General features: G+C 41.3%; 2 protein-coding genes across 13 annotated transcripts in view; both read left to right on the top strand.

Moving 5' to 3' along the window:
* The window catches only part of KAT6A (lysine acetyltransferase 6A), a 29,548-nt gene extending 11,160 nt beyond the window's left edge, over positions 1–18,388 (top strand). For both annotated transcript variants that reach the window (XM_424402.8, XM_040651548.2), the window contains 15 exons: positions 479–587; positions 1,062–1,177; positions 1,421–1,502; positions 2,293–2,428; positions 3,053–3,366; positions 4,327–4,445; positions 4,631–4,746; positions 6,079–6,220; positions 6,677–6,838; positions 7,006–7,099; positions 7,825–8,056; positions 9,030–9,234; positions 9,422–10,111; positions 10,628–10,946; positions 13,192–18,388. In XM_424402.8, the coding sequence (XP_424402.5) occupies positions 479–587; positions 1,062–1,177; positions 1,421–1,502; positions 2,293–2,428; positions 3,053–3,366; positions 4,327–4,445; positions 4,631–4,746; positions 6,079–6,220; positions 6,677–6,838; positions 7,006–7,099; positions 7,825–8,056; positions 9,030–9,234; positions 9,422–10,111; positions 10,628–10,946; positions 13,192–15,779 (5,424 nt within the window). In that variant the 3' untranslated portion in view covers positions 15,780–18,388. The remainder of the gene's footprint in view (positions 1–478; positions 588–1,061; positions 1,178–1,420; positions 1,503–2,292; positions 2,429–3,052; positions 3,367–4,326; positions 4,446–4,630; positions 4,747–6,078; positions 6,221–6,676; positions 6,839–7,005; positions 7,100–7,824; positions 8,057–9,029; positions 9,235–9,421; positions 10,112–10,627; positions 10,947–13,191) is intronic.
* Positions 18,389–22,892: 4,504 nt separating this feature from the next.
* Positions 22,893–26,846, top strand: part of ANK1 (ankyrin 1) — a 49,826-nt gene continuing 45,872 nt past the window's right edge. For 9 of the 11 annotated variants that reach the window (XR_005841551.2, XM_015297390.4, XM_015297393.4 and 6 more), the window contains exon 1: positions 22,893–23,807. Coding sequence is in view for 9 of the 11 variants with exons in the window: in XM_015297390.4 (XP_015152876.2) it covers positions 23,682–23,807 (126 nt within the window). In the remaining 2 variants the exon portion in view is untranslated. Of the gene's footprint in view, positions 23,823–26,846 lie in introns of all 11 variants that reach the window. The other 2 variants (XM_015297391.4, XM_040651543.2) reach the window with 2 other exon arrangements.

Raw genomic sequence — 26,846 nt, 5'->3', positions numbered from 1 at the left:
ATTGTAGTAGTTGTCGTTGTTCCATAAAATATATTTTATTTTAGTTAATATATCACAAACATTTCTGAGATGATGGCTGTCTGGATACATGATGGGAATTTCTAAGATTACTATGTTCTGGGATCATATGTGTGTCACCTCATAGCTCATTCATTTGGTGACAAATTAAGACATCAACATGTTCTAATTTTCTTTCTCTTACATATTAATTTGCTGCTCTTGTTTTTCCAAGTTTCCCCTAGTCCTGGAATTCCGCTCTCTTTTTCCTTTGTGCCTGGGATTATTTTTCTTGTCTTTGGTGTTCTGATTTTTTTTTTGGGTTACAGTGTTAATGCAGTATTTACTGTGTGGTGAGAACCAACACAGTGTGCAGTACATTCTATTTACGTGTGATATAAATGCCTGCATGATTTGATGTATTATATAATTTGCTGCTTTGATATACTGAGTGATTTTCTTGTCTGTTTTTCTCACATAGCCGGTTGCTGAACCAATTCCAATCTGCAGTTTCTGCCTTGGTACAAAAGAGCAAAATCGGGAGAAGAAACCTGAAGAGCTCATCTCTTGTGCTGACTGTGGCAACAGTGGTAGGTGACCACTTACAGTGCTGCTGGTTATAACCTAGTCACCTGAGACAGAAAAGTTTAGTGTAATGACTGACTCTGATCCATACGCACTGGGAGTATGCATCTGTGACATGATATGGTTAGTTGAATTGAATCTCTTGGTTCTAGGAGGAGACGCTTAAGTTAACCTAACACACAAGCAGTTCATTTATTCCCTGGAAGTTTCTTGAAAAATCTAGTAAAGATGGCTAACATAACTCAATTGAGATATGAAAAAATATCTCGGTGTGCTTCTGAACATGGCCCTGCCATTTACTTTCTAGGGTGCTATGTATAAGTGGTTAAGAGTAGAAGCATCTATAAACAGGAGTAGCTGGATAATCACATTTCTTTGTGGAAATATGTGATTAACAAAGTTAACTCTCTGTGAGCTATCTGTGATCACTAGCAGCAGTAGGGTGGTTTTACTGGTATCATGTTCTCCATGTCCTGCAGGTCATCCTTCCTGTTTGAAGTTCTCACCAGAGCTGACAGTTCGAGTCAAAGCCTTGCGATGGCAATGTATTGAGTGCAAAACCTGCAGTTCTTGTCGAGACCAGGGCAAAAATGCTGTAAGTGCAGTGGAGTATGGACTGATTTAGTATGACTTTGGCCTTGTGAATGTTCTGTTAAAATATAGCATAAAACAATTCTGGAGTTAAATATTTGCAGCTTCTGTTGTATAGTCTTTCTGACACCTGTCAAATACAGTGTCAGTAGTTTGAGAACTATGTGTGTATTCTCCCAGATGGTGACAAATTAATGGAGGGATTGATGCACATCAAAGAGAGATTAAGTTTATCTGTCTTCAACAGGATAACATGCTATTCTGTGACTCATGTGACCGTGGCTTTCACATGGAGTGCTGTGATCCTCCTCTTACCAGGATGCCAAAAGGTGAGGAGTTTGTGATGAAAGGCGTAATTTAATGTGTTGTAAGAAGAGATCAGTGGTTAGAAAGTGCTTCCACGCATTTTATTCTCTTTTAGTTACTTTTAGCTTGCTCTTTCCGTTATTGCTTTTCAGGTATTAGAAACTAAATTTTTCTTTGGGAAGGGGCAAAACTGAACATCCAGATTTTCCTCTGTCTGTTTCTGCTTCCTATACATTGTTTTCTGTGAAGAATTTTGGAAAAAAAAAATCTTCAAGAACTGAGGGAATAAAATTGATCCATGCAGATTAAAGTGGTCAGCTTTGATTTTAATGAATAGGTTTGTACGTAAGAAAGAGGTTGGCTTGTACATTTTTGAAACAGTATTTATTTGGACAGTAGAGAATCCTGGAGTATAACCAAATTTCTCATTTCCATCAGAGAACAGTTCATCTGTGGAAGGTTCTTCTTGATAACTGGAAAAAAAAATCCTATAGAAGACAGTGTATTCATGGTCAGAATGTGTAGTAATTAAATGTTACTTCTTTATGTTTTTCTGACAATATGCTACCAGTTAAAGTGGCTTCCTAGATGGATGTGGGAAATATGTCATGATGGGGTATGAGGGAGTGGGAATTAACCAAATATGAATTTAGATTGCTGGTTTATGCATAACTTTGCTTACATGTGTATCTGTGGAAAGGAGCTTTGATCCTATTCTTACCCTTTCCTTTGGAAAGCCTGGGGCCTTTAGTTCTACTTTTCTTCAATGTAGATGTTCCTTGCATTCAGTAGTGGAGACTGTATGTTTTATAGGTATGTGGATATGTCAAATATGTCGACCACGTAAGAAAGGAAGAAAACTGTTACACAAGAAGGCAGCACAGATAAAACGGCGCTATGCTAATCCAATAGGACGTCCCAAAAACAGGTTAAAGAATCAAAATGCAACGTAAGTTTCTCTATAAAGAGGAATGAGGTGTGTGATTCTGTAGGACAGTGAGCATTTCTGAAGTGTCATGTCTACTTTCTGTGAGATTTTTTTTTACACTAAAGAGTTTTCATTTTTCTTTAATACAAAATTTCTGAAGAGTTCTGAAAAAGAATGAAGTAATCTCACAGAGTTTATTTGTGCCTTGATTTTTTTATTATTATTCTTTGTAATAGCTCGCCATTTTGTTACGAACTGCTCCATATAGTCATTGATTTATTTTGCTGTTTGTGTCAGGTCTGTTATTCTGCATGGCTACTTCTTCTGATAGAATAGCTTTGCTTTGCGTTGTTTCTGATGCTTAGAGAAACATGAATTGAAAAATGTAAATTGAAACTTTCTGTGTATTCATTCTGTCTACCGTCTTCTATAATTTCGTATATTAAATTCAGTGAATATCTGTTATTTATACTCAAACTAATTGCACAAATTGTTCAATGTGCAGAACCGGAGGTGCTTAGAATTAGTTCACATTTAACTTCTGTGTGATACATAAATAAATAGGGAAGATACTAATCCACTCTGTAAGCCGATCCAAAGCACTTTACTAGTTCTTACCATATGTTTCCCTTTCTGTTTCTTCAGATCGAAAGGAACCTTCAGCAAAGTTCGAACTGGCCCTGGTCGGGGTCGGAAGCGTAAGATAACTCTGTCCAGCCAGTCAGCATCATCAGAAGGAGGATACCTGGAGCAGACAGATATGTTGGACTACTGCAGAGATGGCAGCGCTACCTTGAAGTTTAACAAGAAAACCAAAGGGCTTATAGATGGCCTTACTAAATTCTTCACTCCCTCCCCTGATGGACGAAAAGCTCGAGGGGAAGTGGTAGACTATTCTCAGCAGTATAGGATCAGGAAAAAGGGTACCAGAAAATCTAGCACTTCAGAGTGGCCCACAGGTAAAGGTTTTTCACTCTGCCAATGCAGGTATTTTCTACTCCAGGAAAATGTTCACAAAGGCTAGGATGCTGAAGTGATGAGAATTGTTGGAGGCTGGAAAGTTACTCAAATGCAGTTATCTTTGGTGCATTATAGCAGCTGGAAAAGGGAAGAAGAGACCTTTGCCACTTTATGATGGCAAGATTAGGGACTAAATAATTACTATCAGGTAAAATGCCCTTTTGATAATGTGGAGCTGGCCGATAACCCAAATAAATTTACTAAATAATGTCTTATTTGAAAGAAATAACATAGGGTGTAACTAATGCAATTAAGAGCAGCATGGTAGAAGTATGAAATGGGAAACAGATAATGAAAACATGTCTGAAAGACTTTTTTCTGATCAGGCTTGCACGCAAATTTTTCTTAACTTTTCCTACCCATAGAGGAGCTTGCTTCATGTAGTGTTTATCTTCCTGCTGAAGAGCATCCCTTCCTTGAACATAGTTCTACTTTGCTTGGGTTTTTTAATTCTGTTTGCTGGGATTGTTGGTTTTGGTGGTTTGTTTTTTGTTGTTTTGTTTTGTTTTTGTTCTTTTGTGGAAGGGTGTTGCTTGGGTGATAAGCATCCTGATTTTAGTTGTAGCAAATACAGCATTTAAATAATTGTGATCCTTGTTTGTGACAGACAGGAGCAGTGGTAAGCCATTTATCCACAATGGTCTCATTAGTACGACGATGGCATTTGTAACATGAAATTATGATGAGTTTTGGTTAAATATCTGACGTTCCTTCTCATGTGGTCAGAAATCTAGAAATGTTTTTACCTTTGTGGTCACAAATCTGAGTAGAAAATGTTATTACAAAACTCAACAAAGTGACTGAATGCAGGTAGACGTTGCTTTGTGCTGCACTAAAACATATGTGCTCCTTTGTAAATATAGATTATGACAATTTTTACGTTTTTATTTTATTTACAGACAATCAGGATGGCTGGGATGGAAAGCAGGAAAATGAAGAGCGCTTTTTTGGAAGCCAGGATGTCTTAACTGAAAAAGATATGGAGTTGTTTAGAGATATTCAGGAGCAAGCACTGCAGGTAAAGTAAATTTTTCAGTGTTCAGTGGAAAGTACCTTACTTGTAAAAGAAGTAAAATTATACTGAGGAATATGGAGTTCAGATGAGTCGGTTTGCATTGAAGCTATGTAAGTGTTGTAATTTATTTTAGCTTAGAAATCTTTCACTTGGAAAATCACAAAACTTTATGTTTCCTTCTTGCTTAGAAAGTAGGGGTGACTGGACCTCCTGATCCACAAGTTCGATGCCCCTCTGTCATCGAATTTGGCAAGTATGAAATTCAGACCTGGTACTCTTCCCCATACCCACAAGAATATTCAAGGTATGACTGAACATTCTTCTTTGTTCTGCTTCAGTGTTTATGGGAAAGCTGTATTCCAGCAGATGTGGAACTCTTAACAAGATTCTGTGTAGGACAGAGGAAAAGTACACACAATACAGATACTTTTCATGTTGGTAGATGTCTTAATGTTTTTTTAGATAATCAGAAAGGCTATAAACTCTCTAACAACCTGTATATACTGTGAGCCATGGGAGTGGATAATTACATGGATTCTCAAAGGTCTGACTTACTGCACTGCAGAGGGAGCAGCCTCAGCTACATAATAGAGTATCTTGATTGTGACTACAGTAGTTCTTTACACGTGGCATCATCGTGATAGAAAATAATAAAATTGTTTAGGTAATAAGAAATTAACTGCTTATTAAATGAGCTCATTAGAAAGGGCTGTATGGTATTCAGGACTTGAAAGAGAAAAATAAGTAGAATTTTAATATGAATCACTTTCGATGTATTATTTTTATGCTGTTTGGTGTTCAACATGTCTAAACTATAAATGTTTCACGTTTTGATGTCTCAAAGGTTGTTGCTGTGATGTTTTGATGTTCTTTTGATGAATAACTTTGCGAACTTGTCTTAGCAGTAAATTTTCCCAACATAAAGTTGATTCAGAAAGAATAACTTCCAAAGGCCATAGCTAGAGAGAGAAAATGAAGTAAAACTCATTATTGTACCATTTCTACCACAGGATACATGGTCTATCATCAGGAATTATGCTAGCTTTGCTAAAGGCATTGGGGGTAACTGAGAAGAGTAGATCTGCCCAAGTTAGTGTATATAAATGGAATTAAATCACAGTAGTATCAGGATACTTGCATTCAAATTGTTTGTGTCAATATAATATGAAGAATGATTTTAGAAGAGCTTGATGACATTGTAACCCATTTCGCAGTGTATACCACTGTTTTTTTCACAGGCAAAAGTGGGAGAACAAGAGCTATTTATTTAATCCATTGTAGCATCACTAGTGCAAAACTGTTGTTTGTTGTTACTTATCTAGTATTTTAATTGATGCATTTATTTCTTCTGACGTAATAATGTAAAAGTAATTAGGTAGGATATTAAGTACTTCTTTTTTTTAATATGTATTTACAATAGAATAAGTAAATGCTGTGACTTTAAGTGCAGTAAGGGTGTTGTTTGTTGGGTTCTTTTGCGCGAGTAATGCACACAAGTTCACTCTGTCATGAAGTCATAGAACTGTGGTTATATATATAGGTTTTGTTTTCATCAAGTCTTTTATCTTCAGGAGTGAGGAATTTCATATGAAAGTCTTTTTCTTCAGTCTTTGATTTTCTTTACCTTTGCTTATAGGCTACCCAAGCTGTACCTTTGTGAATTCTGTCTAAAGTATATGAAAAGCAGAACTATTCTCCAACAGCATATGAAAAAATGTGGCTGGTTCCATCCTCCAGCCAATGAAATTTATAGAAAAAACAATATTTCAGTCTTTGAGGTAAGCTAAGAAACTAAGCCTCTCACTGTTATCTCTAAAGCAGAGCTTTTGGTATCCACTAGTGTGATAAGCATTTTGTAGCCCTCAAAATCTTCTTTTTTTTTTTTTTTTTTTTTTTTTTTTTTTTTTTTTTTGACATTCACACGCAAAGAGTGAAGAGAGTTACAAGCGAGCAGCAGTTGCTGGCCTTTTTTCTAATGGATAAACAATATGTGTACATAAGAGGAGGCATATTCATTTTAGACAAAAGAATTTTAAGTTCTCTTTTAAATTAATTAATCTAACAGACTTGGCCAGGGCCCTTGTGCTGTGAAATTTGAAATCTCATGAGTTTCTACCTGTGACATTGAAGCTTTCATTTTGTTAGGTGTTTTAAATGTATGGGGGTAGCCAGATGGAGCATTTCCTTGTATGCCAGCATATGGAGTGACATAACTTTTCCTCATTTTTTGTAAGGTTGATGGCAATGTCAGCACTATCTACTGCCAGAATTTGTGCTTGTTAGCCAAACTCTTCCTGGACCATAAGACTCTTTATTATGATGTGGAACCATTTCTTTTCTACGTGCTGACACAGAACGATGTCAAAGGCTGTCACCTTGTTGGTTACTTTTCCAAGGCAAGTATTTTAATACTTCAGACTTAGAAGAAGCTTTGTAGCTATCTCAGTTTTCATTAAAAATAATTATGGAGTTGTGTGGAATAACATCTGGTATTTATGTCTGTTCTTTGGTTTTTAAAATGTGTGTCTTTTTTTTTTTTTTTTTTTTTTTTTTCCCCCAACAGGAAAAACACTGCCAACAGAAATACAATGTTTCCTGTATAATGATTCTTCCACAGTACCAGCGTAAGGGCTATGGCAGGTTCCTCATTGATTTCAGTAAGGAATTTTTCTTGTTTCGCTTTTTGACTCGTTTTCCTTTCACATTTTAAAGAGAAGCTTATCTTGGGAAGTGGATGTTTATCTATTTTTAATCAAAATAATCTCAGGAGGGGGATACTGAAGTTCACAGTCATCTGAACTTAATTTGTTCTCTTAGTTGGAAAGCTTAAATTCTGAAGAAAAATTGTTAGTTTTTCTTCTATCTCATATATCCTGTGTAAGCAGCTCATGGTGGAAACTACAGGCACATGTCAGTATAGAGTTTCTGCTGAAGCTTACCTTGTGTATGTAGTTATTTATACAGAAGGCAAACTGTAAAACTGCAGTCTGTTGAAACTTGAGCAGCTTGATTAATTGAATGTGTCTTAAGCAAAAAGTAGTCATAGTTAGGTTTTAGTTTAAGAGCAACAAAAACGCTGGTTTTGAGCAGTGGATGTTCTGTGAATGTTCTCACATTCTTACAGAAATCCATACGTTCAGTGGAAAACTTGCTGTTCTAACTATACCTCTCATTTTGCTGACATAGACCTCTCTGTGGATGTGCTAATGCTCAAGTTAATGTCTTGAGGAAAAAATTTCCTTATCTGATTATAGTAGAATAGTTTTAGAATTAAAAAAATCTGTGTGTGTATAATCTGTTGTTCTCCTGAGAGTATTGCTGAAATAAAGCAACTGAGTGAATTGTCTTGAGAAATCAACACTTTTTTCTTGTGCTTCCTTAGGCTACCTGCTTTCAAAGCGTGAGGGCCAAGCAGGATCACCAGAGAAGCCCCTGTCAGACCTGGGGCGGCTCTCATATATGGCCTATTGGAAAAGCGTAATATTGGAGTGCCTTTATCATCAACATGACAAGCAGTTAAGCATCAAGAAATTGAGTAAGCTGACTGGAATCTGCCCTCAAGATATCACTTCCACTCTGCATCACCTCCGAATGCTTGACTTCCGCAGTGATCAGTGAGTACAGTAGTTCTGTTGCATTTCCAGATAGACTCTTATGTATTTGAAGGAAGTTAAATAGTGTCTGGAGGCAAGTTACATCTAATAAGCTTAATTTTATTTAAAAGTTAGTTGTCCAAATATTGTCTGTTGAGACCGATGATGCTTTCTTGCGATGGAAAAATTGTTCAGTGACAAAGCTGTACCAGATTACTAGCTGTGGAGCTCTGCAGCTGTGAAACTTCCAAGTAATGTGCATCTTTGAAAGAAAACAAGCTGGTCTCTTGGCCTCATTCTCTTGAAGTCCTTCTAGGTAAGCAGTAGCCTCTGGAATGGAGCAAAAGAGGATCTCTAGAGGGAAGTATGTTCCATTTTCCTGACATTGAGTAGTTGTTACCCCCTTTTCAGTGTTCATCCAAGCAGTCATTAAATTGTTTAGGTAATGGACTAGATCACTGGGAGAAATTAGGTGTTTGGATATAGAATAGAATCCTCTTGGCCAGCGGAGTGTAGCAATTACTCTTAATTCAGACAGTTACTGTTTTGGAAGTGGGATAATGTTCAGTCTTAGTTTGTGTTTAAATAGTTTGTGTTAAACTTACTTGAGCACTTTTATGATGCTTTCTACTTTGATACAAAAATAATTAGTGATGTTACTCCCAGACGGCTGAATAATATCCATCCTGTTAGTGGAATGTAACTTTTTAAAGCAGCTTTTTTTTTTTTTTTTTGGTCTCATTTTGCCTTTTAGCCAAATAGCTTACCCTCTGCCAATTTAACTGATAATAAAAGTGGTACTATCCAACTGAATGTTACCCATGTAAGGATAATGGCTTCACCATTAACAAGGAGCAGAAAGAATTTAAGAATTTAACTCTGAAGTTACTCACATTGAGATTACATTGATTGAAAGTATCTTGTTTTATACCTGTGCCACATGACAACATGTATATTGTGTAGCCTGTTGTTAATTGGTATCATTATTGCTTAGATTTGTCATCATTCGTCGAGAGAAGCTTATCCAAGAACATATGGCAAAGCTTAGAAATAACGTGCGACCAATAGATGTGGATGCAGAGTGTCTGCGTTGGACACCTGTTATAGTTTCCAACTCTGTTGTCTCTGAGGATGAGGAAGAGGAGACAGAGGATGGGGAAAATGAAGAGCAACAACATCATAAAGACTCAGAGTCCAGTGTAAGAGTGAATCTGTTACTTCTATGTAGTGGGGGGAAGGAGTGGAAGGTGGGTGCTTATACAGGTCAATTCAATTGTTCTCAGATTCTAAAAGGTTCTCCTTGTTACAGTTTAGAGATTTCTTGTTCAAACGCTTCCACTGTGTCAAATAGAAAGAATGAAATCTATTTGTTTTTATTTATATTAGATGGTAAAATCTGTGTCGTGGGAGAAGAAAGAACAAGAACCCTATTCACCAACAAAGAATGAAAAAAAGCCAGATGTCGTTGCTCCCGTCAATTCCACGCGGCCAAACAAGCACGTTTTTTCACTGGACAGTCTTCCAGCAAACAGTCAAACATCACGAAGAGGTCGATGGAACCGCAAGGGCAAAAAACTTCGAGAACCCTTCTGTGAGAAGGAGCCAGTATTGCCCATCGAGGACAAAGTAGCCATTCCCAGTGAACGATGCAGTGAATGCGAGGAGAAATCAGCAGTTTCACGAGGCCGGTGCAGTGAATGTGAGGAAAAGTCATCAGCCTTGCCGGAAAGGTGTGAATGTGAGGAGAAGTCTCCAGCCCCAAGAGGCCATTATACTGAAGATGAGGAAAAATCTGTGGTTTCCCAAGTGCAGTATGGCAAAAATGAAAAATCTGCAGTTCCCCATCAGCATTATAGTGAAGGTGTGGAAAGGTGGAGAGGACAGTTGAAAAAGACCACGGAGCCACTGAAGAATAGGTTCTCAGAGGACTGTGAAAGATTACCCAACTGCTACAGCGATAGTGATAGGGCACTTCTGAGGTGTTTTAGTGAGAGCAGTGAAGAGGAAGATGATGACCCTGTGAGTCCCCGGTCAAACTCTCCACCTGTTCTTACCAAACCAACATTAAAACGAAAGGTCCGTTCTTTATTTCTTCTTGATGTCTCTGACTGTATTATGCAGCCTGTTTTGTTAATATGCTGGTGTTGTTTTGAGGGTCAATGCAATTCACGAGCTAGGTATTAAACGTACAGGTAGCATCTGCTCGGTATTCTAGAACTCTGGAGGGTGCCGTTATCTTACAGTTAGTGGTCTTTTTTGTTGGATCAGAGGTAATTTTTTTTTCCAATTTTTCCTTGTGCTTTTGATGTTTTCTGGCTTGGTTATTGAAGTTTTATTCAGTCAAAATAAAAATAGATATGCTCCTGCTTTTAAAGGAAGCTTTCAAAATACAAATACTATCTAAACAACTAAAATCACAGCATAAAGTCTTTGAAATGATTAACCATAGACAAGTCAATCCTGTCAACATGAATAAAACAGTCCTCATGGGATGCTGCATTAAGAATTAAAACCCAGCTGTTCTTTGTTTTTTGTTTTAAGTGTATTATTTCTGCAGTCAATAAAATATCTTCTCCCACCATCTTCTCTCAGAAACCAATTCTTCATCGGAAGAGGAGAGTACGCAAGCGTAAGCACCACAACAGCAGTGTTGTTACTGAAACAATCTCAGAGACCACAGAAGTGCTGGATGAACCATTTGAGGACTCAGATGCTGAACGACCAATGCCCCGATTAGAGCCTACATTTGAAATTGAGGAGGAGGAAGAGGAAGAAGAAGACGAGGAAGATGAGGAGAATGAACTTTTGTCCAGTGGATACTTTCAGCACTTAGCCCCACAAGACACCCTCAGGAACAGACCCTCTTCTAAGAGGAAGTCCAGAGATGAGGAGGAGTCTGATGACAATAATGGTATGTTTGGTGGTAAGCTTCAAAAGTTTGCATAGGCACCACTGAAAAGAGCCTTGTTCCATGTTGTTTATTGCCCCTATTCAGGTATCTGTGCATATTAAGATGCTCCTGAGCCTTCTGTAGACCCTGTTCTCTCAAATTTTCCTTATAGGGGAGATGCTGCCATCTTAGTCATTTTTGTAGCTGTTTGCTGGACTCCCTCCAGTATGTCCATATCTTTCATGTATGGGGGAGACCAGAACAGGACACATTTAATATTAAGTTACTCTACGGAAAGCCCACCATCATAAAATCATTTACTTTTTTTTCCACCTTGTTAAATCAAGGACAGTACAGATAAAAGTACAGGATCTTTACAAAAGAACTAGTAAAAGCTAATCTCTTGTAGTAGATAGGAAGTGTAAAAGAAGGAGAAGAGAAATAGATTCTGTGGCTTTTTAAATACATGGATTCTATTTATTTGCTTATTTATTTGGAAAGTTTTGAATGTTAATGCTTTAACAAACACTATGAAAGTCGCATTTTCTTCTTTCTACCTCATCTCATCTGGCAGATCCTTTCTTTCCTTTATTCACATTCAAAATATTTTTTGATGGATGACTTCAGGGGGTTGTTAAATTTTGAACTCAACGTTTAAGCTCATTTTCCATACTCAGAATTTTTTCTAGTATGCTTCTGGTCAGAGGTATTGAAAATAAATACCTGTCAGAATTTATTTTATGTCGTTTTTAGTGGTTATCTAACTTTGAATAAATAGCATCTTAGAAACTTAAAAAAAAAAAATGTGGCGTAGCACAGATGAACTTATTTGTAAGCAAATTGAGTGAGTGACACCAAACACTTTTCACATCACTTCACAGAATTGCAGGGTTAAAGCTGAGCAAAGGGCAAGAGTAACTCAGCTGACGTATTATCGGTGCTTAAGATAAATTTTTTATTACTAGAAACACATTTAGTGTTACCTTTTGAATTCTTTGTATAACTCTGGATTTACAACAGCTCTCTTTGGAAAATGCCTAGAATGGAACTGAGTTGGACTTTCGAATCCACTTTGTTTACTGTTCTATGGGTAAATACTAAAGAAACAGTGTTGCAGCTGACAAGAAAAGAAAGGATTTGGTAAATGAAGAGAAGGACATCTCAGTGGCATACATAGTCTCTGAGGAAGTATTTGAAGTTCATGTCTAGTAATCAAGAGAGCATGGTATTCTAGCTCAAAGATTTGGATTATCATTAAGTATATGAATGGAGAACTCTCAAGTGGAGCAGAGACATCTTGTCATCTTTGGTTAAGCTACTGCTGCTGTCTTTAATGTTATTCACTCTTGATAAGAGTATCAATAAATTGAAATATTTCAAAGAACAGTCATGGGTTGATAAAGGCACTGAAACAAATTTTCTATTATGATAGATTCAAAGAATTCAGTCACCTTGGATTATAAGCAGAGGCAAGAGCAACTTACTACTTTTGTTTACCTATGTGAGAACTGTTAATTGGTAAGAATGATTCTCTGTCCAGCAGATAAAATAAAAACTAACACAAAAGCAGATTAAGAAGATTGAGTGTCTGAAGACCAAAATTCAGATGATAAAGTGCGAATATTGACTAGTGTCAGTGCAAGAGTTTGTCAGCAGTTGTATGAAATGCCACTGACTATTGTAATTGACAGGTTCAAAACAGAATAACTAAGGGGGAGGATTCACAATATTCGGTAAATTCATTAAACATCAATTTCTGATAGTATAGGCTGTGGAACTATTACAGTATTTGGAAAGCTACTGAAATGCAAAATAATATTTCATTAAATAAAAGTCAGATGAGAGAGGAATTTAGATTCCTTTAAGTGTTTTCTTAGGATAAAAACAGCCAAGTTCAGTCATCTGTGTACTTCTGTAGGCATTCAAAAATGTAAGCTGTGACAAAGTAAAAATATGTCATTTCAGCAGCGGATGCACAAAATACAGATCTAAATGGAAACATAACTTTTATTGTAACGTAGCTTCGTGTTTAATTTGACTTGTTTATTAAAGGCTCAGATCTTTTGACCGTGCAAAATCTTGAAAGCATTGCTCTTTGAAAATGCAGTATGCTTTGCAACTGCTGATGAGCAGACCTTGGTCTTTCTTACTACCCTTCACAATAAATTGCTAAGCTAGATATCCAAGTTGCTAAACTTGATAGAATGCTTGGGGAAGTTTCCATGAATGCTCAGCGTGAATAGCATTTTTCTCTTTGTGTTTTTAGATACTCCAACTTTGAAACCATTGTCTATGCTGAGAAAGTGTGAAGCAAATGATTCTTCGCTTGATCCAGATACTTCTACGCCCATGAAAAAGAAGAAGGGATGGCCAAAAGGCAAAAGCCGAAAACCAGTTCATTGGAAGAAAAGACCTGGTCGAAAACCAGGTTTTAAACTGAACCGGGATAAAGTGCCACCGTCAGTTCAGGGAGAGGGAATTGATGCAGTGATAGCTAATTCAAAAACAGGGCGTAGGTCCAAAATTTCAGATAAAGAGGAAAATGTTGAACAAAAAGAAGAGCTGCCTCTTAATGAGGAAAGGAAAGAGGAAGATGTGAATATGGAAGCAGAAGAGGTTGAAGAGGGAGAAGAGGAAGATGCAGCCAGCAGTGAAGTGAGAGCAGTTTCTCCAGTGGACAGCAGCAGTAGTCCAGTGCCAGAAGTTAAAGAGCCTGAAATAGAAGAGGAGTTAGAGGAGAAACCACAAGTATTAGAAGAGCAAAGGCAATCAGAAGAAGAGCAGCAAGAGCTAGATGAACCTGAGCAGGACCATGAGGAAGATGATGAAACTGCAGTAGTGGCAAATCAAAATGAAGACCATGATGCTGATGATGAAGATGATGGTCATCTGGAGTCTGTGAAGAAAAAAGAATTGGAGGAACAGCCTGTAAGAGAAGGGGTGAAGGAGGAACCTGATGTTCAGGAATGTTTTTTAGAAACAAATATACCAAGCAGTAGAGAAGATGCAAAAGGAAAAGATGAAGCAGAGGCAGATTCTGAGGAAGAGCAGGCTACCAATGAAACATCAGTGGGCTCAGAGCATGTCCCTGGGTCTGAAGATGATCGTGAAGAAGATCCAAGTAATAAAGAAGGTTTAATTGAATTAAAAGAAGAGGAGGAGATTCCTCATAGTGAACTAGATCTCGAAACTGTTCAAGCAGTCCAGTCCTTGACACAGGAGGAAGGCAATGAACATGATGTAGCTTACCAGGACTGTGAAGAGACTCTTGCAGCTTGTCAAACTCTGCAGAGTTACACCCAGACTGAGGAGGATCCTCAGATATCAATGGTTGAAGATTGCCAGGCCTCAGAACACAACAGTCCAATATCCTCTGTTCAGTCCCACCCCAGCCAGTCTGTTCGTTCTGTCAGCAGCCCAAATGTGCCTGCTCTGGAGAGCAGTTACACCCAGATAAGCCCTGAACAAGGATCCCTGTCCGCACCCTCTATGCAGAACATGGAGACCAGCCCCATGATGGATGTGCCTTCAGTATCAGACCACTCTCAGCAGGTGGTGGATAGTGGCTTCAGTGACCTTGGCAGCATTGAGAGCACTACAGAGAATTATGAAAACCCAAGCAGCTATGACTCCACTATGGGAGGCAGCATTTGTGGAAATAACTCTTCTCAGAGCAGCTGTTCCTATGGGGGACTGTCTTCTTCCAGCAGCCTCACACAGAACAGTTGTGTTGTCACTCAGCAAATGGCAAACATTGGCAGCAGTTGCAGCATGATGCAGCAAAGCACTGTCCAGCCTGCAGCAAACTGTAATATCAAGTCACCTCAGAGCTGTGTCATAGAAAGACCTCCAAGTAACCAGCAACCAGCAGCGCAGCCACAACAGCAGCAGCCTCAGTCACAGCAGCCACAGCCTCCACCTCCACCCCAGCAGCAACCTCCACTGTCCCAGTGTAGTATGAACAACAGCTTCACCCCAGCACCTATGATCATGGAAATACCTGAGTCGGGAACCACTGGTAACATAAGTATCTATGAGAGGATTCCAGGGGATTTTGGGGCTGGGAGTTATTCACAACCATCAGCTACATTCAGTTTAGCCAAGTTGCAGCAGCTGACAAACACCATTATGGACCCTCATGCCATGCCTTATAGCCATTCTCCTGCTGTGACTTCCTATGCAACCAGTGTTTCTCTGTCCAACACAGGACTGGCTCAGCTAGCTCCCTCTCATCCGTTAGCAGGCACACCACAAGCACAAGCCACCATGACACCCCCACCAAACTTGGCATCCACCACTATGAACCTCACGTCACCTCTGCTTCAGTGTAATATGTCTGCTACCAATATTGGCATTCCACATACACAGAGGTTGCAGGGGCAAATGCCGGTGAAGGGGCACATTTCCATTCGCTCTAAATCAGCACCCCTGCCCTCTGCAACTGCACACCAGCAGCAACTCTATGGCCGCAGCCCACCTGCTGTTGCCATGCAGGCTGGCCCTCGTACGTTGGCTGTTCAGCGAGGTATGAACATGGGGGTCAACCTAATGCCAACCACCCCATACAATGTTAATTCCATGAATATGAACACCCTTAATGCCATGAACAGCTACAGAATGACACAACCCATGATGAACAGCAGTTACCATAGTAACCCTGCCTACATGAACCAGACAGCACAGTATCCTATGCAGATGCAGATGGGAATGATGGGGAGCCAGGCCTATACCCAGCAGCCTATGCAGCCAAATCCTCACGGAAATATGATGTACACTGGCCCCTCCCATCACAGCTACATGAATGCTGCTGGGGTGCCCAAGCAGTCTCTCAATGGACCGTACATGAGAAGATGAGCAAGATGAGCTTGCATCCAAAAAACTTAAATATATAAATAAAGGAACCTTTTATACTGACGAACCAGAGAAAACGGACCTTTTTCCAGTTAAAATATTGCTGTAGATTTAGAGGGATTTTCTTTGGTTTATTTTATTTTTTAGAAAGCTTGGTGGTTTTTTGTTGTTGTTGTTGGTTTTCTGGGTTTTTTTTTTGTTTGTTTGTTTTTGTTTGTGTTTTTTTTTCTGGGGAGCGGGCGGGGGAGGGAAAAAGGGGTTGTTTTCTTCACAATCCTGAAACATTTTACAGCTGAAATCATTTACAGATGTTTTTTAGAGGGAAAACATGCACAAAATGTTTTCATAATTTAAAAAGAGCCTTACTTTGCTGACCATGTGGACAGGATATGTGTAATGGTGAAATCATCTTTCTAATGTTTTTTTTTCAGATGTATGTCCTCTTCCCTCCCCCGTGTCCCTCCGTATGCATTTTTTTAGCGCTGCAGTAATGTAAAATGTCTGACATCTCAAAGAGTAACAACCCGTCCCTCCAAACCCCACTTAGAATGTTCTATTTCTAGCAGGAGGCACTTATTGGGAGAAGTGGAAGGGAACACAGAGGATAAATGAAGCTGTTCATTTCTGCAAGTCAGGAAAAACAATTTATCTGTGAACTTTTCCTGACTCTCGCCTTCAGTAAAATTTGGAGACACGTGTAAACAAACTATTCACATTGGTGTTTTTGTAGATGAGTTAATTGAAATTGTATGTTTCATTCTGAAAGTATAATGTACTTTTAAAATGATCCCATTTACAACCCAGGCATGCACGTCTGCACGTGCACTCGTTGTCACTCTGAACTACTGGAAGCATCTATGAGCTGTTTGTAACCATCATGCAGTCATGAGGAGGGTAGGGTGATTACTGGACAAAAAAAAAAAAAAAAAAAAAAAAAGGGTTGCAGGCTCTTCTGGTGAACTGCAAGTCAACCACAACTCTGAGATCCCAAACTCTGCTTTAGTGTGTACTTGGAAATGCTGAGGGTCTTGTTCTGAACTTTTGAGCAGTCTGTGCTCAAAAGCATCTGTTTCCAGTGATCTGCCTCTTAGTCTCTATACTTCCATTATCTTGCAAGATAAAATGTATGTTAAGTGACTTGGTGAGAGCCTTGTGGTGTCCTTGTCGCTCTTCCATTCCTGGTATGGCATAGGCAGTTGCTGAATGCGCCACTGTTAGGGGGGGAATCACTTATGTTGGACATTTCCCTGATTCTTCCACTGTTTGAGACCATTTTGTCAGAGTAGCCACGCTTTTGATCTCGTGTGGGAAATGAAGGGAGTCAGCCTGTTTTTACAGGAGTGAAACAGTCCAGACACAGCAGCAGGATGCAGGTGGCAGGATTTTGCTGCTTATTACTGCATAATCCAGTCTGTGTTCTTTTTTGGCTATACTGCTCTGTGATAGAGACAGCACCTGCTGGCATTTCACCCAGTTCAAAAAGGGACACCCCTTTATGTAGAGATTCTTTTTTATTATTGTATGTGAAGCAGAAATACACATTAATAAGACTAATTTCTTATTTCTTAAAAAAAAAAAAAAAAAAAACCAAAAGAATCTACAGGTTGGGTTTCTTCGTATGCACTAAAATGGACTTTCTTCCAATAACTGCTAACCATAAAAGGCAGAATTCAAAGGACTTCCTTTTTTTTCTTTTTTTTTTTCCTGTTTAGTTTTGAGCACGTACAAGGCTGCGTAGGACTCATTTCTCTGTATATACAATTCCAGTTCCAAACAACCTATGTAGGAAGCACGCTGTGCTGCCCCCTCCTTCCTGCATCTTCAGCTGTGTCACTGCTTCCTGATTGCTGGGGTGGGTGGTGGGGCGGAATGGGTCTGAGACAGGAGGAGAAACTGTTGAGATGAGGGCCATGAATTCCGTTGGTTTGCTGTTATGTTTGGTTTGGTATTTTTTTTAATCAATTGGGCAGCTCCCTTTTCCACAAGCCTTTGTGACTGTAGAACTATTGTAGAAAAAGAAGTTCTTTTCTATATATAAAAAGAAATTATCCAACACAGTAATATTGGTACCTACCATTTTTTCACTTCTGTTTAAAAAGAAAAGAAATAAATGTATTTTTAGCAAGATAACTTGGGTAATCTTCTAAAAGAAATGAAAAAAATCTCACTGTTAGTGACTTTGATGCCTTTTAAAATAAGAGCTTTTTCATTTCATTCCATCTTCAAAATTTTTTATCTTTGTTGTAGAATATTAAAAACTATTTTAAGAAAGAAAAAAAATTCTCTTTAAAGAGATCTCTAGAGTGTGTGAATAGGAGCTCCAGATGCCTCTAAAAGCCGCATGTACAAATGAAGCTGAGTTTATTCCTGTCTGTTTATATTTGCTTTTCCTGTTTTGTAATCTCTTTGTACTTCGTTCATGGTGACTTGTAAGCTAAGGGGAAGGGGTGCCTGGATGCCTTTGTAACTCTCTATGTCATGCTCCTGGCTGGATGGTCTCCCTTCCTCTACTTGTATGTAATATCACTTTTTTTTCCCCTTTCTAGCAAGTACTTTCAAAAGAACTCTGTACATTTTAACATAAAAAATAAATTATGTTGAGCCATTTTGGATGTCTGTTGTGCACGTGGATTCTTTTTTCTTCCATTTGAGCACTGAGCTCCCTTACTGATTTGTGTCCTGGGAACGTGGTTCCCTGTTCGTCCTTTGTTCCTCTCCGCAAGGGCCGTCCGAAGCTTAAGCGAAGCGCAGCAGTTGTGTTTTGTCTCTGCGTTCGTACCGCGGCCGTGCAGCTTTGCCTCGCGCCTGCCGAGAGCTGCGCTGCGCGCCTGCGGCCCCGGCACCGCTGGGCTCCCCGCGCCGCCGCCAGGCGGCAGCAGAGCTCCAGAGCTCCGGCGGCCGCACGGTCGCAGCCCGCGGCCTTCGCGCAGCCGCGGTGTCACAGGTCTGCCTGCAAAGGGGTCGGCTGCGTCCTGGTGAAAAGGGAGAAGTGCTGTGAGAGCCACGACCTTCCTTTCGAACGGAAATTCGGGCGCACGCTTCGCTGTCTCCAGTACTCACGGAGATGAAACGTATCTTTTTGCTGGCAATGCTACGTTTAGGCTGACTTCTCGGACGCGTTGTCCCCACGTTTGCAGGTCTGGCTGTGTGCGGACAGACAAGTTGCTGTTCGTGATGCTTGGAGCAGTCCGCTCTCTCAGTTCTATGCACACAATGTCTGCTCTTATTTATCTCCAATTTTCAGAAACGCCTCTCATTTTTCATATGCAATGCACATTTTGAAAGTAAAATACTAGTGGAGAACAGCTGTATGTTCTCCACTGCTTCAGGACAGCTTTGACTTCTGCAGTTTATGTGCTGAGTGATTGGACCAAAACATCATTCTGTCGATTTAGGTAGTTCCAGAATTCAGAATGATCATGGCAAATCACTGCCATGAAATGAGGCTATGCATTTCTCCTTCAGTGAGATCCTTCTGTCATAAACTGATGAGGAGGGCGAATCTGAGCCTTCATCTAATGCCCTGGTGCCAAATGATGGTTACATATGCTGTTTTGGAATGCCCTTCAGTTCTTTGTTGGAGATCTTTGCAATGCTTTGACAATGCTTAAGTTGCCAAGTTTGGTGTGGGTAGGGTCAGCACTAATGATAATTACAATGGGCACTTCTCAGTTCTTAAGGGAGCTGAAACTTTCAAGAAATCTTAACAGGAAAGTGGTGTTCATAACTTTTTCTATAGCTTTTAGGCTGGTAACAAAAACAAGTGCTCCTGGAAATCCATAAACCAGGTCACAGAAATGTGATTTCCCAACGTTAATGAGATAATAAATAATTGCTGCTGGAGAATGATTTATAAAAAACATTATTTGCTCAAGTAGGCCTCATTGTAAACAACCCTGTTTGTTGGTGTTGGATTTTTTGTTTGTTTGTTTTTTGTTTTTTTTGTTTTGTTTTTTTAAGAAAAGAGAATAAATGAAACACTGTTTGTGTTGGTTGATTTGATGATAGCCACATTTGAGAGTCATAAACAAGGAGATCTCTTTTTCAATATCTCATCAAAATCCTACTGTCAGTGAAGGCCTACAGAAGTGAGTGAGTGTTCTGTTTTGGTTTTGATTTGGTTTTGGAGAGTTGCCATGCTAAAATAGGGTTTAAATCAGGCAGTACAAGAACCATCAGCATCCTACAGCATGGCGTGAGCAGCTGCTACTGCCTGCTCTGCACTGCCACTGCCAGGTATCATGCTGTGAACACAGAACAGTTCCATTCAGCAGTGACAGATTTGCTCCAAATTAGCTGTTATGTGGACCAAAATGTCTGTTACCAACACAACTTGTAGGGCTGCATATGTTGAAAGCAACACACAGTAACACACAAGCTTTGGCCTTGAAGATTTCAAGGATTTCAAAGAGGTGAATTGAAAGGCTTTGAGAGCTTATCAGTGAGATAGCTAAGAAAAGATCAAAAGAACAGAACAATTTAAGTTCCTGACTTGGTGAGAGAGATCTGTGCTGAGAACCTCTCTACGGCAATGGGGAATGCAGAAGGACTGAGCAAGGCTCGGTTTACAGCGGCTGAGGTGTGGCCTGCAGCATCCTTCATCTTCGCAGCTTGTCAACCAGAAGAGTTTGGCTAAAAACAGCTACCTGAAATTGGAGTTTGAATGTAAAATCCTAATGCCCCTAATACAAAGAACAACAATTTCCACAAGCAGTTCTTTGCTCAGAGCAGAGCAGGACTCCAGCTATGCTTCATTCCTGGAAACACCTTGTAGGCAAACAGGACTTTGTTTCTGTGCTTTGCTCACGTGAGGTTCTGTTCTGCAGGACAGCTCTGTGTGTTGAATTGGCACGTGGTAGCTTTGTTCATTTGTGCAACCACTTTTTTAAGGGTTCTCCTTGCTTTCCCTTGCCAAACCCTTTATCCTGTGAGCTCTTTGCAACAGGGACTGTTGTTGATGATTGCCATTTGTCTGACATGGTAGAATCCCAATCTGTTACCAAGGTACCAGAGATATAGTAGAGATACTCTGTTTTCAAGGCAAAAGTGTTAATACAGTGCTCTGTGTCAAATAATTATATGAGGCTCATTAAAATCTTCTTTTATAGTATTGTGCTGGCTATGTATGCAGGTGGTATCTTTCAGCTGAAGGAGGAGGTCTGTTTACTGTCATCCTCCATTATTTTGAAGTGCTGCTGTATTTCTCCACTAGGAACAAGCAGCAACAAGAATATGATCCATGAAGTGTTTTCTTCTTTTCTCTGTATTTCCTCAACAAGTCATTCAAAGAAGAGAAAATCATGAAGTGATGACTTAAGGGAAATAAAGGGTCAGTCCATTTCTTGCTGCTCCTGAACAGAGTCCTGGCTCTGTTCTGAAACAAGAACACTGAAGAAGATGAGCTCTTCCTCATGTCTAGCAGACCTCCATGGTCACTTTTTGCCAACCATACAACACACACCAGCATACCAAAGCTCAACATCAACCCAGGGCAAATGCTTCACTGCTTGGAATATTACGTTTGTAAGCCTCTGAGAAGGACAACCTCATATATAGAGCAGAGAGAATGAATTCCAGTTAAGTTGGTCTCTTGAATGTCAACATTCAAAATAGATGTTTCGAAATCAATTTCCATGGTCATTTTTTGCATCCTGGTGTAGGCAAGGCTGCGGTTACTTTAGGACTGTCCTTGTCCCCTCTTGGCTTATATTAAGAGAGCATGCTGTTGAAATCAAAGCAAATTGCAGAGCTTGGTCCTCAGCAAGCACTCAGACCTGCCCTGGCACAGACAGCAAGAGGTCAGCGGGTGATTGTAGAAACTCTGAGGACAAAGAAAAACTGGAAATAGTCCCTTTAGAGGCCATCACAGATGCCCTTGGTGACCTCTCTGTACATCCAGCTGTAAGACAGACACTTCAGTGTGTTAGCAAATGTGACCACTGTCCTCAGGAACCTTTGTCACAAATCCTGTGCGGGGCTGGGTGAGTCCAAGCAGCAAATGATGGTGCAGGAACAAGGCAGAAAGGAAGAGATGATGTTCTGAGAAAGCACTGTCTGGAAGCTCTGACACTGAATGGAAAGAGTATAGATTTTTAGTTATTTTAAATATGGTGCCTCTGACCAGCTGTGCACGTGGCATCTCCTATCTATGGAGCATTGTGCTGGGTGTTTTCTATTTAATTCTTTTTTCTTTTTTTTTTTTTTTTAATGTGTGTATTCACAAGATATATAAAGATGTGTAGCTCTATCTGAACCTGAGAGTTGTTTCTCCAGATGGGTACAGGTCAAAGAACTAAAGCTGCTCTTGCAAAAGACTTGTAAAACTTAATGATTTCCTGTTCTCACATTTTATTAGGACCCCATAAACCTTTTCTGTATTCTCACCCATCACATTCTGAGAAAAACTCAGATACATAGACCTGTTTTCTGTTGTTTGGACTCTTCTTGGTCTGTGAATAAAGTAACAGAATTGGAAGGACTTCAAAGGGAAAAGAAATGCAGGAAAACTTAGCCAGAAAAGTGACCTACATTATCTACAGTTAATTTTGCATTTCTCAGCTTCCCATCACTCTAAATAACCTGTAAGTGACTGTCAAGTAGTTGCTAAGGAATTGACATTAAACCCTACTTCCCCATCTTTTGACACAAAAGGGACCTTTCTGTCTAAAATAGGATGAGCTATGCCAGAAACCTTCAGCATATGTAGGGCAGATAATGCTCCCAGTGCTCTGCCCGTAAGTTTGCAGATGGGTGATATTTTGGGGCAGAGGGAGAGCAGAGAATTGAGCTGATAAAAGTGCAGACCGCAGTTTGTTCCCGGACCCCTCCTGCTCTGATGCAATCTGCAGGAACAAAAATTACATCTCTGGGCTACACCTCTGATTTCCAGCCTGTGGTTTGTTGTGCTTTGGAAGAGCAGCTGCAGGTGAAATGGGCAGACGTGTATGGAGAAGGGGTGACTGCCGTGACCAGGGATCCTCTGGTGATGCCTGAGTGGGGCAGGAGCTGGCGTCTCTGGTTTTCTTTTCTACAGCTGTGTAGTCAAGGAGCAAACTGAGCCCCTGGCTTGTCTCCCATTCACAGCCAAGATCCCTCCCCTCCAGTCGGTGTTCACTCAGTGAAGAAACGTGAGCAGAAAAGGATGCTATTAAGCTGCACTTTGCTCCAACATTTGGCACAGCCTTTGCAGTATTGACTGTTTTCTGAGCAGGGATGCTGCCTGCCTTCTAAGCAACGCAGCGATTGCCTGCTGCTCCCCCTGAAAGGAGCTGGAATCACAACCAGCCGCATTGCCCGCTGCACAGAGAGTGACTGAGGGAATCGGAGAGGCTGGAATATGTGCCTGCCTCAGCAGCACTGCAGTGGTAGAGCCACCGACTGACTACATGCAGGTTACCACTTTCAATGTATTGCTACGGAGAGAACAGAAGTCGAGATGAAATGCACCGGCCTCCTTTTCCTCTGCTTCTCTGCTGTCATCATGCATTAATTGCTGAGAGTTATTTTCCTTCCTATGGCTAGCTGCCTGCATCTCTTTTCATACTGCAGGAGAGGCAGTGAGGGAGCGAGCACAGAACAGCCTGGTGCCCTGTCCCACCAGGAGGGTTCTGCATAATGTGCCAGTGCAGTCAGGGGCTGCTGCAGTGGTGCACACAACCTCTGGAACAGCTGGATTTGGGATTATTAATGCTTTATAAAGGTGTTCTGGACTCCATCTAGCAATTAGCTGGAGATACTGTCTGTCCTTTGGGGCTTGTTGTCTGCTTTCTATCTTCCTCTCGTTACTGGTTTCACATCCATCTGGGTTGATAGCATTTGAGCTGGAAACCTTCGTGGCCAGGAACAGGAGTGTGCTGTGCGGAAAGTGCCGCTGTGAGATCTGGAGCAGCTGCAGTCTGACCAGCCATGGCTCAAGCAGCAAAGCAGCTGAAGAAAATCAAAGACATTGAGGCTCAGGCTCTACAGGAGCAGAAGGAGAAGGAAGAATCCAATCGCAAGCGCAGGAACCGCTCTCGGGACCGGAAGAAAAAGGTCAGTGATGCTGGGGTAAGCAGCCCTATATTCAGATGCCTGTGCTTGTGGCAGTGGGTGCTGTTTGCTTTTGGAGGGGGGAGATGACGAGGGGCACTCTGTTCCCAGTACAAATCCATGTGCTCTGTGCACAAGGAACAGTTCCTAACAAACAGAAGACAACTTCTGGGGCCAGGAGTCTGCTGTTTATCCTGACAGTGTAGGGATGGGGGTAGAAAAAAGGAGGGTGAAGGGGGAGAGGAAGCAAAAGGTTTGTCTAAGCATCAAAGTCTCACTCAGCCCATTTCCAAGTCCTTTCATCATATGCCAGTAATAGATTTGATCTCCGGGATAAATTTTCTGTCTTTTGGCTTCATGCAGCCTCCCAGAGTTGCACAGGAGCAGGCGACACGTACGCCTTTTCCCAGTGAAGAGCATTTCTAATATTCTCTCTGTGCCCTGCTTCTGGCAGGACGCTGCACCCAGGGTACAGTGACAGCAGGCCACCTGGGGAGAAGGAGCAGTTTTGTGTAGAGGCCGAGTGCTCTGCTGCTGCTGCGTAGCACAGGCGGCATTGGCAAGGGGGATATGGATCATCCCTGTCAGCAAAGGCATCATGTTCACTGGCCACAGGCATTTAGGGGACCAGGAGCAAGAAGAGGTGCCTTTCCTCTCTGCTGACATCAACATGCTGGAGCCTAGTCTCTGCCAGCTGTTGTAGCTCCTTTCTGGAAAGCCACTGTCAGTTTTTTTCTTGCTGCCAGCTTTCCGCAGGAGCAGACATGTGGCTAAGATTGCTTTACTGCCCCTTGAAGATCTCTTGTTCTTCTCACAACAGGGCCTGATGTCTGTACTATACACCAATGCAGAGAGGCTATGAGGAATGATGTGACACCAAGGGTAATCCAGGGTATGTGTGAGAGGAGGTTGCAATACAGAGATGTCTTAGGGGGCTTCTTTTCTGTATTTAGCAAAAGAGTTTGAGACTTCTGTGTGTCTCCTGTGAGCAAGAGATTTACAGCAGACTTCTGTTGCTTAGAATGTGTCAGTGGCTGCTTCTGCGCAGCCATGAGAGATGTCCTGCTGAGAGAGCGGAGCAGGCACTGCTGAGCAGCCCTCAGAGTTTCATTCTTCCCACCCCACTGCCAGACAACTGCCCATTTAGGCAGTCTGGGGTAGTCCTGGGTGCTGGAATCCCAATTTTATTCATGCCTGCTTGGAGTGAAGGCTCACCCCTTGTGGCTTTGAGAAAACCATCCTATTCCCTTCTGCCCCTCACTGTGAATCACAGTGTCAGTGTGTCTCAGTGATGGACTGGGCTCAAAGATCTCTGTAAAGTGTCTGGGCTTCCTCAGGTGGAAAGGACCAGGGGGGACGACCTTCTTGTCAGCTCCTTGTGAGAGACTTGAGTTATGCTTGCTGCCAATACAGTGACATAAGCAGTGGAGATGACAAAACCCCCCTGAGTAAGCCCAGGGGCTCTGATTCCCTGAGATGAAACAGATCTTGCAGCCACAAGCATTGCAGTGCACTATTCAGGACTGCCACAGCATGGGGGGCATGGTGCAAGGTCTTCTTGGAGAATTCAGCAGGATTCTGGCACACTGCAGAGCACCTGAGCTTCAGCTTTCCCTTCCCAAGCATTATGCTCAGGGAACATGCTTTGGGAAGGGAGGCTGGGCTGCCTCACAGCTCAGCCTATAGCCAGGGCAGACAGAGCCCCTGCTTGCCCTCCATTTCTTCTGGGACCAAAGCTGGGGTGAGGGATGCTTCCGCATGGGGCTGAGCACTGGGATGTCTGACCAGAGCAGCCCAAGAGGGCTCTGTGTTTGCAGAGAACAGTGAATTTGGTGAGAGCAGGAGACACATTCAGCACAGATATAAAGTCTGTAGACAGCAGCTTGGCACTGGGCATGGGGCCTTTCAACTACCACACTGGCAAGTCAAACATTGCTTTCTTCAGTAAAAACTGCTTACTGCGTGCAGGCTCACACCTTTTCCTTGCAGGGCCTTTTACTCTTCTACAGAGCAGCTTGTCTCTTATGCTATCAAAAAGCAGTTAAGGAGTTCTATTGTGAACCAGGAGATTTTGCTATAGGAAAAGTCCTCTCTTTCTTATCCCTTGCTTCCCACCACCTGAGTGTCTGCAGTGGTGGCAGTTTATTGTACTGTGTTTGCACCACAGTGAGGGCTACCAGAACGTGTTGGAGTTTCTCATTCTGTTTTGCAGCAGCAGTTGAGGGGGTCTCCATGTTAGCTTTGGTGCCTGGCTGGTGCCTTGAAAGTCTGCGTACAGCTTACCATATGTCCATACAGAAGGCCTCTCTGTCAAAATACTCTCACACTGTCCATCAGTGTGGACTGAAAACATTGTTGTGTTACTGGATCCTTCTACTTCTCCACATGTGCCAGCTGGTTGTCTCTTGCTCTATATGCAGAGGCTCCTGTGGACAGAGACTGTTTGCCCTGTGTTTGCACAGTGATGTATGCCTATGTCTTGATCTATATCTGAGCCCACCATGCACTGCTGCAATTCACTTTATTGGTGTCAATAGCAGAGGGGCAACCAGTCATCCTAAGAAGTGCTAACAAAGCAGTGGAGGTAGCCAGAGGAAGGAGGTGATGGCCACAGAGCAAGTGGCACCATGCAAGCTGGTGCTATCTACGTCTTGGGGCATGAGTGGTTTGCATTCTGCAGCATTTCCAGATGTTTTTGTGTTGCTGTGTATATTGTGTGTTCTGTGGTACATCCTCTTAATATGTTCAGAGTAAGTTTTCTTGGGCTCTAGAGAACAGAGGCCAGCACCTGTACTGCTGCCTCTATTTGCCACTTTTTTGCTTGTTTTGTACAAGGAGAATCAAGCCACTCATTTTATCTTTTCACTGCTGTATGGGAACTGTTGAATCACGGCCTGAACCTCTGATTGACCACCTGAGGCGAGCACTGAGTCAGCCATGGGAGCACAGGTGAAGGCAATTCATCTGTGTGACCGGAAGGGCTGGGGCCAGGCTGCTCCTCTCCTAGACCCCATTAAAGGACTGACTGCCAGTGAGGAAGGA

The sequence above is a fragment of the Gallus gallus genome, chromosome 22, assembly GCF_016699485.2.
Source record: "Gallus gallus isolate bGalGal1 chromosome 22, bGalGal1.mat.broiler.GRCg7b, whole genome shotgun sequence".
NCBI classification, from domain to species: domain Eukaryota; kingdom Metazoa; phylum Chordata; class Aves; order Galliformes; family Phasianidae; genus Gallus; species Gallus gallus.
This window is presented reverse-complemented; position numbering and strand designations above follow the sequence as displayed.